A 19,243-nucleotide genomic window follows, 5' to 3' on the forward strand; every position below is an offset into this window, starting at 1 on the left:
AAATAAAGAAGCGACAAAGGCTTTTTTAATGATTTCTCCACTTCCTATAAAGTTCACATACTACATAAATCTTAATTGACTTTCAGGCTTGAAAAAACAAAACATCGGTCTGGTATAGCCCCAACTCCATCCTACAGTACTTGCGCCACACACTTATAAAGCATGTTCTTTTAATAATGGGAAATGGGGGAGGGGGGGCGCAAAGGAGTGTCAGCGCTCGGACTAGAGTCACCATTTAAATAATACGCTCTCTGGGTTTTGGAGCTCTGTGGTCGATAGGATGAATAAAGAGGGATCTATACAAGCTCTAGGTGCCTGCTTTTAACTTTTCAAGACTTTGACTAGATGACAAATTTACTTTATAAACATATTTACACAATGTTATAAATTTTTCTCTAACGTTACCCGTATTTCTGAAGTCCTACATCAAAGTGAAATCAAACACACAGCAGTTCACTGCCATTGATTGGAATAAAACCATCAATGGCAGTGAACCGCTGCAAAAAAAAAAAAAACCCATGTAAATACTTTTTTCCTGTGTATTCTGCAGAGGTCACATGATCTTTCCCTGCTCATTTCTATCACCAATGTGAAAATGATGACGTAAGTAGATAATGCAGTATTTAATGTAACAGCATTTTTATACATCATGGGTTTCATGACACTTGAATGCACAAACTACCACTGCTGCAACCAGAAAGTACTGAGAAGAATAAAGTATGCTGGGGGTAGGGAGGAAAAGTGATGTCTATACTGCAATGATGCCCCCCACACTGGAAATTATGTCTAGTACACACGATGAGAAATTCTGCCAAAAAAAAAAAAAGTTTATGGAGTGATTATACGATAATGTGATTGTTAATACACAGCTCTCGAGGGCTGGTTACAACAGTTCATGTGAAATTATTAGAAAGGACAAGCATGAAAATGTTTCTCGAAGATAACAGAATGAACAATTTTCATGAAATTAGTATAGTATTTGTAGAAAAAAAAAAATGGAGTGGCCAAGACCTCAAAGGCTTGGAAACAAAAGTTACAAGAATTTTCGTAACTTTAGTAACCTATTAATTTTCGATATGAAACTAGCATGTGAAAAAAAAAAAATGACAACCATTTGTCCGATATTCTCATTGTGTGTCCTAGGCTTTAGGTTACACAGATGCCCCATAACTGCCATCCATGGTTCTTCTGACTCAAATAAATAGCTCTGTGGTTCTTCCAAGTACAGTTCCTGATTCCTGTGAATCCTAAGCCTAGTGAATAAATATTGGGAGTAAACAAAAAAGTGTCTGTGCTATTCATCACAAGACTCTAAATTCGTATCATCTAGATTCTACCAGAATACACAAGTTATAAAATTCAGAATATATCCTGGGACTTTACTGCATTAGAGGAATGTTTTTTCTATGCATCAACATCAACACTAAAACATTTTGGACTAAACAAATCTCCCTTAAAGGCTCTTGACCAAGGCTAGTGATAGGCTAGTGTTGTTCCTTAAGATGGACTTGTGCTTTACCCATTTAATGCAAAGCAACAGCTTCACTTTAATGCACCCCTTCCAAGTTGAACATATTCACGTTTCCTATCCACTGCTCTATTCAGCTGATAGGTGCAAAGGAAAAGCAAACCTTGTGCAAGCTCCAAGTCCCTCCATTTGAAGCTTACACAGAGCAAAGGACTCATTCCCCACCACCCACATGACAGTGCTGGACCATTCACCAGTGATGTGTAGCAAGTCACATGCTTGTCTATACATGGAAGTACCAATACTTGAACAGAAAGGCAGGGGGGCCAAAAGTGCCTGCACCCATGAAAAGGCAACAGACTTCGATGCCCCAAATTGTCCATGGGCGACGCTTCAAAAGCCTTTTGCAAGTCATAATTTTAGAGTTAACTTTGAACGATGGCCCTGGGATTATTGCTTTTACTCCAGAAAGCACAGCAATACTTAATATGTGAAACACATTTGTTATCCTGGATAGAGGCACTCAACTTGCATATTTCCGTTCATGTATTTATGTGGGGCATAGGACTTTTGGAATTTTTATTTAATTGATTATGCGCTACTTTAATTTTTTTAAAGTTTTTTTTCTTCTCAACTTTATTGTTATCACATAAGGGGCTGACGGGCACCCTGTGTTATGTGATAGCTCAATGGAAGTGAGTCTCCTTAAAGTGGTTGTAAAGGCAGAAGGTAAAAATCCTTTTGCATGCAGCTCCCCCCACAGCCCCCCCCCCCCCAAGTAGATACCTGAGTCCAGTCTTTATTCAGCAATGTGCATGAGTGCGGAGGCTCTCTCGCTTCTCTTTGGTTCAGATACAGCAGCGGGAGCCATTGGCTACCCCTGCTGTCAATTAGAGCCAGTGACGACGGAGTGGGGGTCAGGGCTGAGCCCCACTCTGTGTGGGGAGCAGGGCTCGGGAGCGAACCCACACGAGTGACCACCATAGGAAAAGGCTTCCTATAGTGGGTACTCTGAGGGGGGAGGAGCCAGGTGCAGGAGCGGGGGACCCGAAAAGAGGAGAATCGAGGCTGCAAAACCATTGCACAGAACAGGTAAATATACCATGGCCTAGCCAGTCTCCAGACCTAAATCCAATAGAACATCTTTGGAGGGAGCTGAAACTCCGTGTTGCTCAGCGACAGTCCCGAAACCTGACAGATCTAGAGGAGATCTGTGTGGAGGAGTGGGCCAAAATCCCTGTTGCAGTGTGTGCAAACCTGGTCAAGAACTACAGGAAACGTTTGACCTCTGTAATTGCAAACAAAGGCTTCTGTACCAAATATTAACACTGATTTTCTCAGGTGTTCAAATACTTATGTTCAGCAGTGCAAGACAAATAAATTCTTTAAAAATCATACAATGTGATTTCCTGAATTTTTTTTTTTATTCTGTATCTCAGAGTGGGAATGCACCTACAATGTGAATTTCAGACCACTCCATGATTTCTAAGTGGGAGAACTTGCAAAATCGCAGGGTGTTCAAATACTTCTGTTCCTCACTTTATATATACAGTTGTGTTCAAAATAATAGCAGTCAGACATCACTAACCTGATCAATCACTGTTTTTGGTAGAAATGATATTTCTACATGGCAAATAATTTACTAGCAGGTGTAGTAGAGTAATAGAAATCCAACAGACCCAACAGTCATGACATGCATGCTGCTGATTCTGTGTAATTGAATCACTAATTGAAAGGGGCATGTTCAAAATAATAGCAGTGTGGAGTTCTATTAGTGAGGTCATTTATTCTTTGAAAAACAGGTGGCAATTATTGCCCTTATTTAAGGAAGGAGGGCAGCAAATGTTGTACATGCTGGTTACAGTGCATTTCTCTCTGAAATTCTGAGGAAAATGGGTTGTTCCAGACACTGTTCAGAAGAACAGCATACCTTGATTAAAAAGTTGATTGGAGAGGGGAAAACATATAAAGAAGTGCAGAAAATGATAGGCTGCTCAGCTAAAATGATCACAAATGCTTTAAAATGGCAACCAAAACCTGAAAGACGTGGAAGAAAGCAAAAAACTACCATTGGAATGGATAGAAGAATAGCCAAAATGGCAAGGACTCAGCCAACAATCAACTCCAGGAAGATCAAAGAAGGTCTAAAGTTACCCGTGAGTACTGTTACAATTAGAAGACGCCTATGTGAAGCCAAGCTATCTGCAAGAAGCCCCCGCAAAGTCCCACTGTTGGAAAAAAAAAGACGTGCTGAAGATGTTACAATTTGCCAAAAAGCACATTGACTGGTCTAAAGAGAAATGGCGCAACATTTTGTGGACTGATGAAAGTAAGATTGTTCTTTTTGGGTCTAGTCGCCGGAGACAGTTTGTCAGACGACCCCCAAACACTGAATTCAAGCCACAGTACACTGGGAAGACAGTGAAGCATGGTTGCGCAAGCATCATGATATGGGGATGTTTCTCATACTACGGTGTTGGGCCTATTTATCGCATACCAGGGATCATGGATCAGTATGAATACATCAGAATACTTGAAGAGGTCATGCTGCCTTATGCTGAAGAGGAAATGCCCTTGAAATGGGTGTTCCAACAAGACGACCCCAAACACACCAGTAAACGTGCAACATCTTGGTTCCAGACCAACAAGATTGACGTTATGGAGTGGCCAGCCTAATCCCCGGATCTTAATCCAATAGAAAACTTGTGGGGTGACATCAAAAATGCAGTTTCTGAGGCAAAACCAAGAAATAGAGAAGAACTGTGGAATGTAGTCCAATCATCCTGGGCTGGAATACCTGTTCACAGGTGCCAGAAGTTGGTTGACTCCATGCAACACAGATGTACAGCAGTTCTCAGAAACAGTGCTTATACAACTAAATATTAATTAAGTGATTCAAAGGAAAGCAAAATCTTCAAACATTTTTCAGTTGATATAGTGAATGTTTGAGTTTGTAAAGAAGAATACAAACACTGCTATTTTTTTGAACAGTCTAATATTCACTTTTCTTAAATTTTTTTAGAGGAACGACACAAATTTGATATATTTTTCTTCATGTTTTGATTTGGAATAGAATGTGTAGTGTTCCCAATGCATTTGTGTGTATGGAAATAAAAGCTATTAAAAGGATTTTGAGCTTTATTCACTTTTTTCAACACACTGCTATTATTTTGAACACAACTGTATATATATATATATCTATATACACACACATACAGTATATTACATTCAAATCAGTCCCTAACCTTCAAGGAGCGTACAATCTAAGGTCCCTAAATCACATTCATACATACTAGGGCCAATTTAGACAGGAACCAATTAACCTACCAGCATGTCTTTGGAGTGTGGGAGGAAACCAGAGTACCCGAAGGAAACCCACGCAGGCACAGGGAGAACATGCAAACTCCAGGCAGGTGGTGCCATGGTTGGGATACGAACCAACGACCCTAGTGCTGTCAAGCAAAAGTGCTAACCATTCAGCCACTGTGCTGCCCATATATTGTGTTTGTGTGCATTAACTCATTAACTTTAGTGTATTTTTTACTGAAAATATGGGTTTGATGAACAGTTGTGCTAATATCATGTAACACTAAAAATGGTAACAGCATTATATTCTCCTGGACAATTTTATTCTCCATGGTTTCTGCTTTCAAAAAATATATAATGTTTTGGGGGTTTTACGTAATCTTCAGGCCTAAAATGTGCATTTAAACATGTGGAAACAAATGCAAAAACAACTATGGCAAAAGGTTTGCTTTAATGATGCCAAAATACAGGAGACACTGTAGAACAGTAAAGTTTCAGGACACATTCTATATTGCAATATGTTTATGCATTCTGGTTCCTGCACTGCCAAGTAAGCACCTGCAGAATGCTGACCATTAACGCTTTGACCCACGGTGATACAAGCTGTTACAAAAACATTTTCTGATTGAGCACTCAACTACACTACATATAGGAATAATAAAATACACAGTTAATATAGTGGCGGCATTAGCGATAACAACAATCATAACAATGTTTCTTGTCTCCTTGAACATTCAAGCCAAAAAATACTGACCCATAATTATTACTTGGCTATCAGTATTCCTTTTTTCATAGATAAGACAGAATTTCTTCACTACTCCTCTCATGTGCAATGACCTTGCTGTGTTTGCGGGGAAGAAACAGTCTAACATAATGGAGAACATCACTATTTGCCAAAGCCAACTCCCTGAAACAGTCCCAGGTCTGCACCTGGGTCTGCTATATTGCTATGCAATTTGTTTGGACTGCAGAACCAGCAAAGTCTGAGCTTTACTAAAGGGTAGTAAAGGTGAAAGCATTGTGGAGGTGTTCCATTCTAATATTTGTGACTGAAGTTTCCCTAAGTTTAACCTGTGAAAACAGAGATACGGAGTTGCCATTGTTAAATATTTTTTTCAAATGTCAGGGGCTATCGTGCTGAGCCACCGATTCAGAACATGAGTGCAGAAAAGGGGTTCAGACTTCACTGGCATGGCATGTTTGACTCCATGTCACAGGCTCCCTGGCTTAGTTTACATCCATATACCTCAGCTGCAATTTTATCAAATCTGACGTGTGGGAAGAAAAATCAGGTAATTGGAAAGTGCACCCAGACAAAAAGGAATAGAATTAATTAAAGTGGGTGTTAACATGGGGAGCCAGAGACTTAACCAGGTAAAAGCTGTAATTGGCTCTCCCAGCAGTTACAAAATTGGCAGCCTGCCCCACTAGCTCGGTGACAGCATGCTGGGAACATGCAGATCTTCAGATCCCCCACAGACACATGTGCAGTGGCTGGGCATCAAGGCTCACATGCCCTGTAGCCACATACATGCATTTCCATGTTTTTATGATCTTTTAGGCAGTTCATAGATAATTCCATTTCTTTCCTTTCCTCAGTCAATGTTGATGGGGGAATGCCTCCTGCAGTGCTATTGTGTACTGCTGGGGGGGGGGCTTTGCACGGGGAGCCTTCCCGGCTTGCAGAACACAATTATTACTGCTAGCGGCTATAGCCACTGGCAACAATCACATGTAAAAAAATCTGACAGGCTGGTTGCACCCAAGTCGATCCATCAGCCTGCCCATACATCGAAATTCGGCTGGTCCCTGCTGAATTGGCAGAATTTCGATCCATGTATGGCTATCTTTACACGGATCATGAAACTCTTGCTGACAATGCCTTTATCTTTTTCATTCCAGAAGGACAGAGCCTATTTTGTCAAGGCATCATATAAGGTCAGGATCTACTTTTTAGAAATAAAAAAATCATTATGGTATCAATATGGTACCTTTGCAGTTCTTGGCTGTGTTCACACATTTATGTTACAATATTATAGTCTGATCAGTGGAAGAGAGGAACCTGAGGAAATGCTTACTCCTGCCTGCAGCAGACTGATGACCGCACTTAAAGAAAAACTAGTCTACATTGCTGGCAGGCTGACTAGTTTTTTTATTTCTTCCATGAGTGCACATAGAAAGTGGCATATCCTCCAAGACTGGCCAATTAAGATGGCAAACAGAAAAAAAATGAGGGAAGAAGTCAGTAACGAGGAAAACTGCGGCGAGTTGCAGAGTCGGGGGGGGGAGGGGTCTGTGGCAGTTAAATGCTAAGTTCAGTTTTTTTTTTTTTTTAAATAATGAGATTTTTTTTCAGGTAAAAAAAAAAATGCCTTTATTATTATTATTTTTTTTTTTTCTTAGGTGTCTGAACAGCATTGAACATTCGATACGCAGATCGCAGATGCAAGGTCAGGCTCCTTCTGACACTCAGTACAGCTGTCTATCTGAACCTCCCATACAGGCAGGCAGATACTGCAGTGCAGGAAGAGTAACTATGAAGGCACTCATCAGCACCCTCACAGTTCATTGAGAACTACAAGCCATCTGCTGTGATGACAGATGTACTTGTGGTCCATTCATTCACATATCTGTGTGAATGAATGACAGCTGTGTGGGCAGTGTCCAACACAGCAGCGCTGTTTGTAAATTTTGACAAAGGTTGTGGGGAGAGGATCCCCTGCCCATTGTTACAATAGGGGATCGGGCGCTGAGCGGGGCTGCTGCGTTAGTAGCATGTTACATCCTAAATACAGGTGTAACATTTAACAAGTTACTAAAGGTGAACTTATCCTTTAAGTCTACTATAATGTGCATACTTGCCCACTATGGCAAAGCTCAGCAGCAGAGTTTAATTCCACTTTAATTAAGGGGCTGCCTTCTAATCAGATTAAACCATTTTTTGAAAACACAATACTTTTTCTGTATACAGTGACATGTCGTGTATTCATACAAACTTTTATGAGATTAAACACCAAAAAATATCAGCAAAAGCTTGTAGACTCACCGGCACCCAAATGTTGTCTGAAGTAAAGTAGTGATTCCTACACAGAAGAAAATGGTCCCAATGAGTTGACTAGTTGCCCACTGGTCAAAGCCAACACACATGGCTTCTGCGAGCAGGAACGGCACAGCCACCGTCCCACTGAAGCATGTCAGGTAGTGCTGCAAGAAATGAGAATTCTCCATTGGTTTACAGTTTGATTTTGTGCTTAGCAATACATTCAATAAAAGTGAGAAATAAAAAAATGATAGGTGTGTATGTGAAAAAACACTTGTAAGTCTGTAATATAATATTACATTCACAATTATAATAATAAGTACCTGTAATAAATAAATTATAATAATACAATTTATATTATGTAAAATTAAAGCCCAACTCCAGCAACATTTCTTATGTTTTGTACATGGAAGTAAGGGTTAGAAATGGTGTCAAATTTGTCTCTCTCTTTTGGGGAGATTTACTCTCGCCTGCTGTCCCAGTGACATAAATAGATATAGGATATCTTTCTGAAGTGAATGAAGACAGCTGCAAAAGTACATTTATTTAGCAGGGAGGGGCTAAAAAAAATCTGTCAGGTTTCAATTGCTCCATGACACCCGCACAATCATTTCTTGTCCTGGTGTCACCAGAACAGAAAGAAGGGAGAAAGCTCCCCAAGACACCTGACAGAAGTTTGGAATCTTAACTACTGAAAAGGTTTGGCTAGAGTGGGGATTCAATTTACCATACAAACTGGAGCTAGACCATCAGAACAGACATATATATTTGAAGCTGTGAAAGGAAGTACAAGCAATATAGCTCTAGAAGGGTCCACCTTTAAAATTGTATCTAGGCCACATACATCTAGGCCATGTCATTTTATGTAACATCAAAAACATGTTAATCTTATTAAGATTTATTATTGTAACTAAAAAAAAGTAACATTCTCTGAATGTTTTGCACAACTTCTGATCATCTGTCTGTTAAAAAGTAGTAAACTGCTTGGTAGTCTAAACATTAGAGTCCAGTAATGATAACATTAACTGGAAAGGATTGCCTGGCACATTATTTAGACAAATATCCCCTATTCTTACTTTTTATTTGTAATTTTTGAAAACTAAAAATCACATGGACGTATATAAGTGTACATCTGTGCGAAGAGCTGTGTTTGCCCATGATGTATAGGTATAGGAATGTATAGGTGTTCCGTGCATCCATGCGCAGGCAGTCCCATTCATTTATATTAGGAGGTAGCAGCTGCACAGACAGTCGTTTGACATCCATGAGGATGTGGGTGTATGTCCCCCAATTTGCATTGTTTGCATTTGGAGACACGCATCCACACCCAAACGGATGTCAAATTGGGAACCTCGGCTGCGTCTGTGCAGTCACTGTGCTCCAATAGACCATGTGAATGAGGCCAGAGAGGAACTTCCACATTCCAAAAAAATGACAGTCTTTATACTGTAATAATATACTTACAAGCCCAACAGGTCCAGCGTTGTACACAAAGTTGATTTTCCAGCGCATATACCAGTTGCATAACATTTGCATATATATGTGAATGCTGTACTGTCTCTTCAAGGCCCCACTGTACAGTGTGGTTGTAACTCTAGTGCAGGGTCTCCAAATTGTCTAAACAAAGGGTCAGTTTTTCCTTCCACTTCACAATTATGTGCCTTTGTGCTGGTCTATCACACAAAATCCCAATAAAATACATTTACGTTTTTGGATGTAACATTACAAAATGTGGAAAATTTCAAGGGGTATGCATACCTTTTCAAGGCACTGTAGCACCTGTGGTCAGATGGAATAGGAATAATACCCCATCATCTGTGTCAATTGGAGGAATAGCACCGCACCTTTGCTGTCAGTAGGAGGAGTGTTCTATTGTTATATCAGTGGGAGGAATTATGCCTTACTGTTGGTGTTGGTGTAAGGCATAGAGCTCCGCCATTGTTGTCAATGGAAGGAAATGCCCCATCACTGGTGTCAATAGGGTGAATAGTGCCCCAAGGCCAGATAAAACCAAGCAAAGGGCTGCAGTTTGGAGACCTTTGCTCTAGTCTATGAGAGTCTCTATGCTGGAGAACAAAGAGCAATTGATAAATTAAGGGCAGATATGCCTGGAGGAATCCTATTCCTCCTTAAAACTCCCCACTTTTGAAGTTGATGCTCCAATTGTCCAGTAACCAACAAGAGAAAACTAGCATCAATGTATCTAAATCTCTGATGGCTTGTTCACACCATCTGCAGTGAGTTGTGTGGATCTATATAGAGCAGTGGTTCTCAACCTGGGGGTCGAACGACCCTTTCACAGGGGTCCCCTAAGACCATCAGAAAACACATATTTCCGATGTGTAAAGAGCAGCTACTGTGTAGAAAGCAGCTGCTGTGTTGAAAGCAGCTACTCTGTTAAAAGCAGCTGCTGTGTTGAAAGCAGCTGCTGTGTTGAAAGCAGCTACTGTGTTGAAAGCAGCAGTATTGGAGGTAAAACGACACTTCATGAATTATAATTACTGGGTAAATAATTTTATGGTTGGGGGTCACCACAACATGAGGAACTGTATTAAAGGGTCACGGCATTAGGAAGGTTGAGAACCACTGATATAGAGGGATGTAGGCTCAGTGCTAAGATGCCCTGCCCAGTTCACACCACAATGTTGTGCATTTTTACGCAGCACAAGTCACTGTGTTTACCACATGGCGTAGCAACATGCTGCAATTAATCACTAAAAAAACCTGAATGAAATTTAATATTGTAACACTTCAATAAAGTTTTTAATAATGCAATGTATGACCCCTTAATAATGAACACCAGACTGTAGCATTTTAACATACAGGCTGGTGTGAAGGAGTCTCAACTTTGAGCTACTGACATCACTGCTGGTACCTGAAGATAACTTAGTGGAGTTCCACCCAAAACTGGAAGCTCTGCTTGTTTGCCTCCCCCCCACTGCTATATTTGGCACTTTTTTTTGGGGAGGGAGCGGATACCAAGTTTTGACAGGTACCCGCTCCCACTTCCAGCTCAGTTTGGGCCCCTTCCTCCTCCCGCAGTCTTCCGAGACACTTCACAGGTCCAAGGAGACTGCCAGACCAATCAGGATACGCATGCATAGTGGGCACCCGGATGTCACAGCCTGGTGCCCACAGTTGAGATGCTGGCCCCGGGGAGAGAAAAAAGGAGAGAACGGACAGCGCGGGTGAGCACATTGTTGGACCCTGGGACAGGTGAGTGTTTGTTTTTTTTTACAGTTTTTGTAGCTGCTGACTTTTAATAAATATAAAAATGAATGGAACTCTACTTTAACTTGTCTACTGGGCACTTATACCTCCTTCGTGCCCAGGCCAATTTTCAGCGCTGTCGCACTTTGAATGAAAATTGCGCGGTCATGTAACACCGTAACCATATGAAATTTTTATCATTTTTTCACACAAATAGAGCTTTCTTTTTGTGGTATTTAATCGCCACTGGGTGTTTTATTTTTTATGCTCTAAACAAAAAAAAAGAGCAAAAAATTTTAAGAAAAAAAAAAAGTTTTTCTTTGTTTCGATAAAAAATTTTGCAAACAGGTAATTTTTCTCCTTCACTGATGTGCGTTGATGAGGCTGCACTGGGAGGCAGCACTGATGGGCAGCACTGATGAAGTGACATGGATAGGCAGCACTGATGGGTACTGATAGGTGGCACTGATAATGCTGCACTGATATGCAGTAATGATGGGCACTAATGGGTGGCAATAACTGGCAGCACTGCTTGGAACTGATGGGTGGCACTGCTGGGCACTGATGATCAGTGCCAGTCTGCTTTCTGATAATTGCCGGTTATCGGCAGTACTTTCCTCACACTGTGACAGCGTGACGAAAGTGCAGCCGATAACCAGCAACTGCATTTACCTGGTGATCTGCTGTTTCATTGGACACAGCTGATCAAGTGGTAAAAGACCGCTGTGATTGGCCTTTTACGACATCACGTGATCAGCTGTGTCCGTAGGACAAAGCGATCATGGAGATCGCCGGGTGCGCACCGCTGGGGGCGCGCGGGAGGGCGCATTCTGGGAGGACTTCATATGATGCCCTCCCAGAACTGGACAACTGGACAACCACGCTGTAGCCATCACTCGGCTATAGTGCGGTCGCCAAGTGGTTAATGGTTGCTCTAAAGCTGTAAATTGAGCATCAAGAAAGTTTGATGAAGGTTACATTACTTAAAGTGGAACTACACTGCATCTGATCACCACAAACCAAAAATACTATATAATTCATTTTTAATATTAAGAGAAAAATCCCCCATCCATCCATATCTCCATGCTTTATTTTGCTGAGGAATCTCTTTGAAAAACACCCACTAGCATTTATATCCATGGTCATCTTGAATAAGGGCAAATGATTCATGTAGCATTTACTTCCTGGAATCCATCTGCCCTTAGCTGTGGAATGAGGGTGTGCTTAACTGAAACAGCCTCTTCTCCCCACCTGAAGGCTTCTGGAACGTATGACATGATTTGCCTAGGCTTGAAAACCAGAAAGAACATACAGAAATATAAAAAAAAAAAAGTTAACATTTTAAAATGTATTATTTTACACTTTCCTATTTACGAATACTAGCTACATAAGGATGAAAAATAGTCAAAATTGATTGAAAGAGCGAAGTTGCGCTTTAAATTTGAACTCTTGGCAACCAGGTAGACCTCTCTGGCAGTTGCTGCAGTTCAGTAATACTTTCAGGTCTTGTCCCTCCCCCCAGCCTGTGACTGGACAATGAAGGAGAAGCTGCAGCCTGATGAGCTCATCTCTCCATCACTCTTCTGTCTCCTCCTGTCAGCATGTACCTGGAACTGCAACACAGCAAATTGGTTTCTTGAGCTTCTCTCACCAACCCGACTGGTTACTTGTTGTGCTTCTCCTCCACCCCCCTGCACTTTGATGTACAGGGGGTTGAAGGGAGACGTAGGGAGGATTAGAACACCTGTCAAGTGCTGTCTCTTTAGAAAGATTCAGCCTCTCTATTTGTCCTCATGACCGCTATACCCAAAAGTGAAAGAGAAAAAAAAAGATAATCTAAAGTTTTGAGTGATCACCAGAAAAGGAATGGAGGCAGAAATCTTCTGGTTCAGGTGACCCTGATGACTACCAAAGATGTTCTTTATTTTGGAGGAATCATCACTTACTCTGTTGTGGCTATGAGACAGGAATTGAAATCTCCTCAATTCAGTTCAAGTAAATCAGTTGCTTACACTGCTTGCATTACAAATACATATAATACTGTATTAATGAATACAAAGTTGCACTCATTTGCACCTTTTATATCTGGAGTTAAGTTTCAATTGCTGGACTGCAGCATGTTTAGGTGTTCGTTGTAGGGAGGAAGTTTTAACCACAACCAGATCTGCATTTCCCATGCTGGAAATATTTCAATGAAATGTGAAGCAAACTATAAAATGAGAGCAGCTTGGTTGGTTCAGTGCAGTCAATTCAGGTAATAAATGATCATTGATTGTCTGCAATGAGTTACAAGTCCATATGAGATAAAGGCTGAGCGGGATAATTTTATGAGAAGATGTAGATGTAGTCATAACTGACATTCCGGGCTAAACAGTGATTACATTGTATGAAAGGACAGCGGAAAAGAACAGCGAAGCACAAATGCCACCTCCTATGAATGAAAGGACATCCAGTTCTCGCTCGTTATCAGCATTCTAACACACAGCAGTAAAGTTCAATATAACGTCATTCTTCACATTACTCTTACCCAACTCCACCCAGAAAAAAAAACAACAAAAAAAAAAACAAAAAAGAAACCGGACTTTAATGGCATCAATCTGATGAACAGGTTTCATTTGGGGCGGAAGTTGAAGCATTGAATATAGTGTGCTTTTAGGACCAGAGGATCTCTGGGTGTAGAGAAGCGGACTTCACTTCTACTAAAGGTTGTTGTAGGCATTTCATGGTCCACCTGTGGGAGGACCTGTCAGGTTTATAGAAGTAAATCTAACACCAAACATGGTTTCTTAGCAGTGTATAGAGCAGGGAATGCTTAGAACCTCCAGCAGGATTTTTCTTTTGGCTGTCTTTTTCCTGGAGATTTCCCTTGACCTCTTGTCCCAGCAACACAACAGGAAGAGAGAAAAAAAAATCTCTGCAAAGTGAAGGAATTCCTCACATTTGTAAATGTTTTGATGTGTTCATGTGCCATCAGATCAGTAGTTTCAGTCTTAAATGCTGTTAAAGGGAAAGGTCAGAATTGTATTGGGAACAGCTTCTTTGTCATCAGAATAAGTAAGCTGGGCATAGACTGGTTTTTTTTTTGTTCAGCTCGAAAAAAAAACTAACAGATTCCGTCATCCACAAAAGCAAGAAGGATGACGGAATTTCCCCCATCCTCAACCCCCCGCCCCCCACCAGGACATTGTATTCTGACAGCGACTCTCACTGCTGTCAAAATACACTGGTCAGTGGCTGCAGCCATTGATGGACAACGTTTTCCAGCTTAAAAGACCTGCTGTACAAGACAAATTTCAAAACATCTATGCCCAGCTGTAAAGTGTTACTAAACCTAGGAACCCACATTCACTATATCTGGTCTCTTACAGTGCACACAACATGGAAGTGCAATTATTTTAGTAAATATAAAACTGCTAACCTTCTCTCATCAGCAATATATAGCAGTCTTGTAACTTCTATCACTGTCTGATCGAGAACTGGTTAAAGCTTGTGCGAGGAGTTTCCATTCTCCTCTGACTGTCCTGCAAGACTGCATGACCCCTGAACCTCTGCCTGGACAGTGCTGATTGGCCCTGTGCTGATCACATGTACCCTCTCAGAGCATGTGTAGAGTGACTCCTAGAGCTCAGAAGATGGATTGGGGACAGTAAAGAAAGAGAGGATCAGAGAAGACAGAGTCAAACAGCCTATTTACACAATGCAGATGATTAACCCCTTAGATTCCACAGTGAGTATAACAAGCATGCTTTATTACATATACAAACTGATTTTACTATTGTGGGTAGTAACACTCTAAGGATTACTCTATCTGTAACAGAAAATCAAAATAGGTGGTTTCAGGGTTCATTCGCACCACAAAGCTGTATGCTGTAATGCAAGTAAAAACATGGCAGTCTGTACTTTATCTGACAGCTATGCAATGTGGGACACCATGCAATGTGCTGAGTGACGCTGCAGCACATATGCAAAAAAAACACACAAAATGCTGCGTTATGGTATTCAAACTACTGATACTTACAATATGAAATTTTCTAAAAGTTCAGTGCTTGAGTGGCCAAGTGAATGAGCACAGAACACTTAAAAATGAAGCCCCTTATATTTGTTACAAATATATTCCAAATACAAGCAATGATGACTATGCTACTGAAACAAACTTACAGGTAAAAGATGATGACGTGCTGAGTAAACAGAGTGCCAGGCAAGGTCTGAGGCACATTAATAGCTGTAAGGCCTCATTTGAAATGTTGCTTGAGAAAGCATGATTATACAGGGATAGATACAGACTAAACCCTGATATAATCTAAGCTGACTGGCTCACTTCTCCTAAGGGTGTATGACCACAGCAACAGACATTGAGATTTATCTCAGTCCTCATTCATCCTAAGAGACAGCCCTGTCACTAATGATTCCTTTGATAGCTTAGCTTAAATTGTTTCAGTTGGGAAGTTGGCACTGTCAGTTTCTGAAGAACTTGCCATAAATCCCAACACTTCCTAATGTTCTCCTGAGTCCATTGCATATATCTTCACAGCACTCAAGGAAAGCGTCAGTCCAACTAAAGTAGGCTAGTATATTATCTAGTAGTAATTGGACTGGCATATATACATTTTCATTTCTCAGGCTCATTTTTTTTCTCTCTTCCCCCCTTTCCTGACCTGCCGGGCTGCATACAATCCGTTGACATCTGTTCCGGGTTTTCTTCTGTTAAAAAAAAACAGATGTTAACGGATGCGGACATTACCGGATGTAAATGGATGATCATCCGTTTACATCCGCTAGTCCATAGAAATACATAGATGTCTGTTTTTCATCCGTAAACGGACAGATGAAAGACGGACGTACGGAACGCGAGTGTGAAAGAGGCCTTACAATACAGTTCGATACAGAAGGAATTGGAGGGCCCTGCTCATGGAGCTTACAATCTAAATTAACTAAATAGAAGGCGAGGGTAGTCCTATAAAAAGTTGATGTAAATTAAATCGAAAAGATGACCCTCCTATTTTAGGACTATCAATCTGACAATATGGACCAGTTACTGTATTGCTATATTATGTTTCAGATTAAAATAAATCCAAGGTTACTTTCACACTGCTCCTTGTTAAAACGCAGTAAAAAATGTGTTTTTACCACATTACAAAGGTAAACTGTATCCTATGATAAAACTCCAGTTGTTTATGATACACAGTATCAAATTAAGGGTTTAGAACAGCTTCTCACTAGAGGAACTCTTGAAAAAATGTTCTGGTCTTGGGAAACCTCTGCCAAAATTACTGAATTGGGATCAAACGAAGGAATGTCCCTTACAATGGTGATCAGTGGGAAAAATGCTCCCCTACATTCAGTGATGATCAGAAAGCAACCCGTACAGTCAGCTAAAAAAAGCAGTGGAGTCAACCTGCTGGCTGTGATAAGTGGCGTTGGACCTGGAATTTTCAGGCACCATCAGGTAAAAGATCAATTAGCCACATCTTGAGAAACCTCTGAGGGAACCATGAAGTTCCACGGACCCCTGGTTGAGAAGGTCTGGTTTAGATAAACCAAGTAAAAGAATTTTAATTGTGTAGTATAGTTTCCATTTTATTTGGCATTCCTGACATTTAAAGCTGGCTATACAGCTTGAATTTCAGCATTTTCCTGCTAAACAAGCTGAAATTCAAACCATAGGTGACTGTCATTACCAACTTACTCAGCAAAAGTCAACTTAAAAATCAGTTGAGCCAGGAGGAAAATTATTGAACAGTGACCTTGTTCTATCAGATGCAGTCATGGTTCAAATATTCAGGCAGCTCCAGCTGTCATGGCTGTGTGAATACAATAGCTGGCACTGGACGTTCTTCCATCCATGGTGTTTATTTTGGATGGGGGATTGACTATTTTTCTCTTGTTCAGCCAGCAAATCTGTGCATTAATGGCTAACCTAAGGCTGGTCAAAGATCCATGTAGGCAAGCAATACAAACCAGTTCATACATGGCCAAGTTACCCACAAGGCAAACTATAAATCACTACGTATATACCTGAAGCAAGTTTTTACTCTTAGGAGGTTAAGACGCAGTTTTACATGTTCACTGACCATATCAATTATGTGAATGCAGCCAAAGGACCCCGTAATGACACATGTGAGACTTGTGCCAGGGATATTATGCTGTCTCTGCTGCAGAGTTGTCTGGTGTTAGTTTGTTTCAAGGTCTGTGACAGTCTGCCTTCTCTCCAGCCTCTCAATGCCTCTGAAACTTGCAGCCTAATGCCTTCAGCAACTGTATCACGCATAATGATTGTCCTTATCTGACCATCATGCTGAACTTTGAGCTAACTGGAAAATTTACGACCCAGCTGATTCTCTGTTCTGTTTGGATCTTGTAAATACTGCCCAGCATGGAGAAGAAGTCAGGCTATTTTCAGCTATAAGAGGCCCACTTCGGGGGAAAATAATGAGCAAATGGAATACAGTTACATTATAGCGTTTATAAGAATTACAGCCATAAAGGTGGACAGTCTTGTTTATCAAATCTCAAAACCAACATACCTGTAAGCCCAGGAAGATGCAGAGATACCAAGGAGGTACATCCTCTACTGTATATATCATGTCCATCCGCTGCCGGTCTAAGCTGCTTGTGCTGTCCAGTGTCTCTGCCAGCGAGCTCTATATTAAATAAGGAGACAGTTTATTATTATTATACAGGGTTTATAAAGAGGCAACAATTTTCGCTGCACTTTAATAAATAAACCTTTTATGTCTTTATAGTTCAAAAGCTATTTCAGTTGATCAGATTCTTTTTTCCGAAAAAAGTCAAGAACATTTCAAGAGAAATATTGTTCTAAATTGTTACTAACAACATGCAGTACCCAATTATAACCCATAGGTGTCACCTACAGCAACACAGCCAAAGTGCTGGTAGGTTTCGAAAGTAAATGAGCATTATGGCAATTAAAGCAAGTGCTTCAAAAGGTTTGATGAGCAAAACAAAGCAAAAGCACCCAAATACATTTTCCTATGTTGAATTCTTTTTTAAAAATTCTAGAACCAATCTACACAAAGAAAAAAAGGTCACATACTGTGCTTATGCTTTTTTTTTTTAATAAACCAGATTTAAGTTTCTCTGGAGTTTACTAGGAAGTCCAAATAAATTAAAAAACAAGGGGTAATGTGGTGAAATACAAATAGGGAGTCCTATATTCCCAAGAATCATTCTCGGGTAATAATGAAGATCTAGAGCCAAAATGTTTTCTTCATTTTGGATAGAGTATGGATCTAAAACCTCTGATTGACCACTTATGTCCCACTGGAACGATTTCCCTATATTTCCAGTCCTGTAGAAACAAGAGAAAATGTTCCAAAGTGTCCCCAATGGACGATTTTCAAGCTCATCTGGTGACAGCTCAGAGATATGGCTTCTTATGTCTGTTCAGTCTTGATAATAGAACTCACTAGGACAAATAGATTAAATCTCCCCACAGACTGCAAAAAAACAAAAACCTGACATAGGTTTTAACCCTTTACCACTTTATCCAAACATTTTAAACTGGCTTTAAATCCACTGTTGCCACCTACATCAGTGTTTCTCAACCTTTTTCCAGTCAAGGCACACTTTAAAATTCTGCACAATCCCAAGGCACCCCATTCTAAAAAACTAAGCAAATAGTTTCACATAAAGCAGCAAAATACACACACATAAGACACCCAACGGTAGAGGTGATTTATTTTTCCAAAGCAAATACACCTTATACACTGGTACTGACTAGTATTCCAATGTTTCTCTTCCCCCTCAGTTTCTCCCTCAATCAGCTAATGTGCTGATGGAGAGGGGCAGTGGAGGGGAAAACAAGGATGCTGTGCAGGCACCTAACATCATCAACCAACCAATGATGTCATTGTTGGTTAGGACGCTGGCTACTGGAAGGTTGTAATGGTGCACGATAAAAACCTGTGGCTTTGTGTAACTGAAAAGCAGGCTTGATCCACCCACTGGCTTGTATACAATTTTTAGGCATTTTGACACTTGAAGGCACCCCTGGATTCCAGGGTACCCTGGTTGAAAAAGGATAACCTAGATTATGGTCTACTATGACTAATCTGTAAAATAAAATTACATTCTTCAAAGGTACCTCAATTGAATACCAGATACTAGCGGCACTGACTGGTGCAGAAAATATCTTAAATGTTTCTCCGCAGAGGAGTGTATTCTGGAACTGCCATAAAGGGTTAGCGCAGACTATATAG

General features: G+C 40.6%; 1 protein-coding gene across 2 annotated transcripts in view; it reads right to left on the minus strand.

Annotated features, from left to right (window-relative positions):
- The window catches only part of SLC23A2 (solute carrier family 23 member 2), a 223,365-nt gene that overhangs the window by 52,328 nt on the left and 151,794 nt on the right, over nt 1-19,243 (minus strand). For both annotated transcript variants that reach the window (XM_089681738.1, XM_089681739.1), the window contains 2 exons: nt 17,549-17,665; nt 7,821-7,978 (listed from right to left, as the gene is read on the minus strand). In XM_089681738.1, the coding sequence (XP_089537864.1) occupies nt 7,821-7,978; nt 17,549-17,665 (275 nt within the window). The remainder of the gene's footprint in view (nt 1-7,820; nt 7,979-17,548; nt 17,666-19,243) is intronic.

Source organism: Staurois parvus, unplaced genomic scaffold (genome assembly GCF_062004578.1).
Source record: "Staurois parvus isolate SC_StPar_1 unplaced genomic scaffold, SC_StPar_1.0 ptg000276l, whole genome shotgun sequence".
Lineage (NCBI taxonomy): Eukaryota > Metazoa > Chordata > Amphibia > Anura > Ranidae > Staurois > Staurois parvus.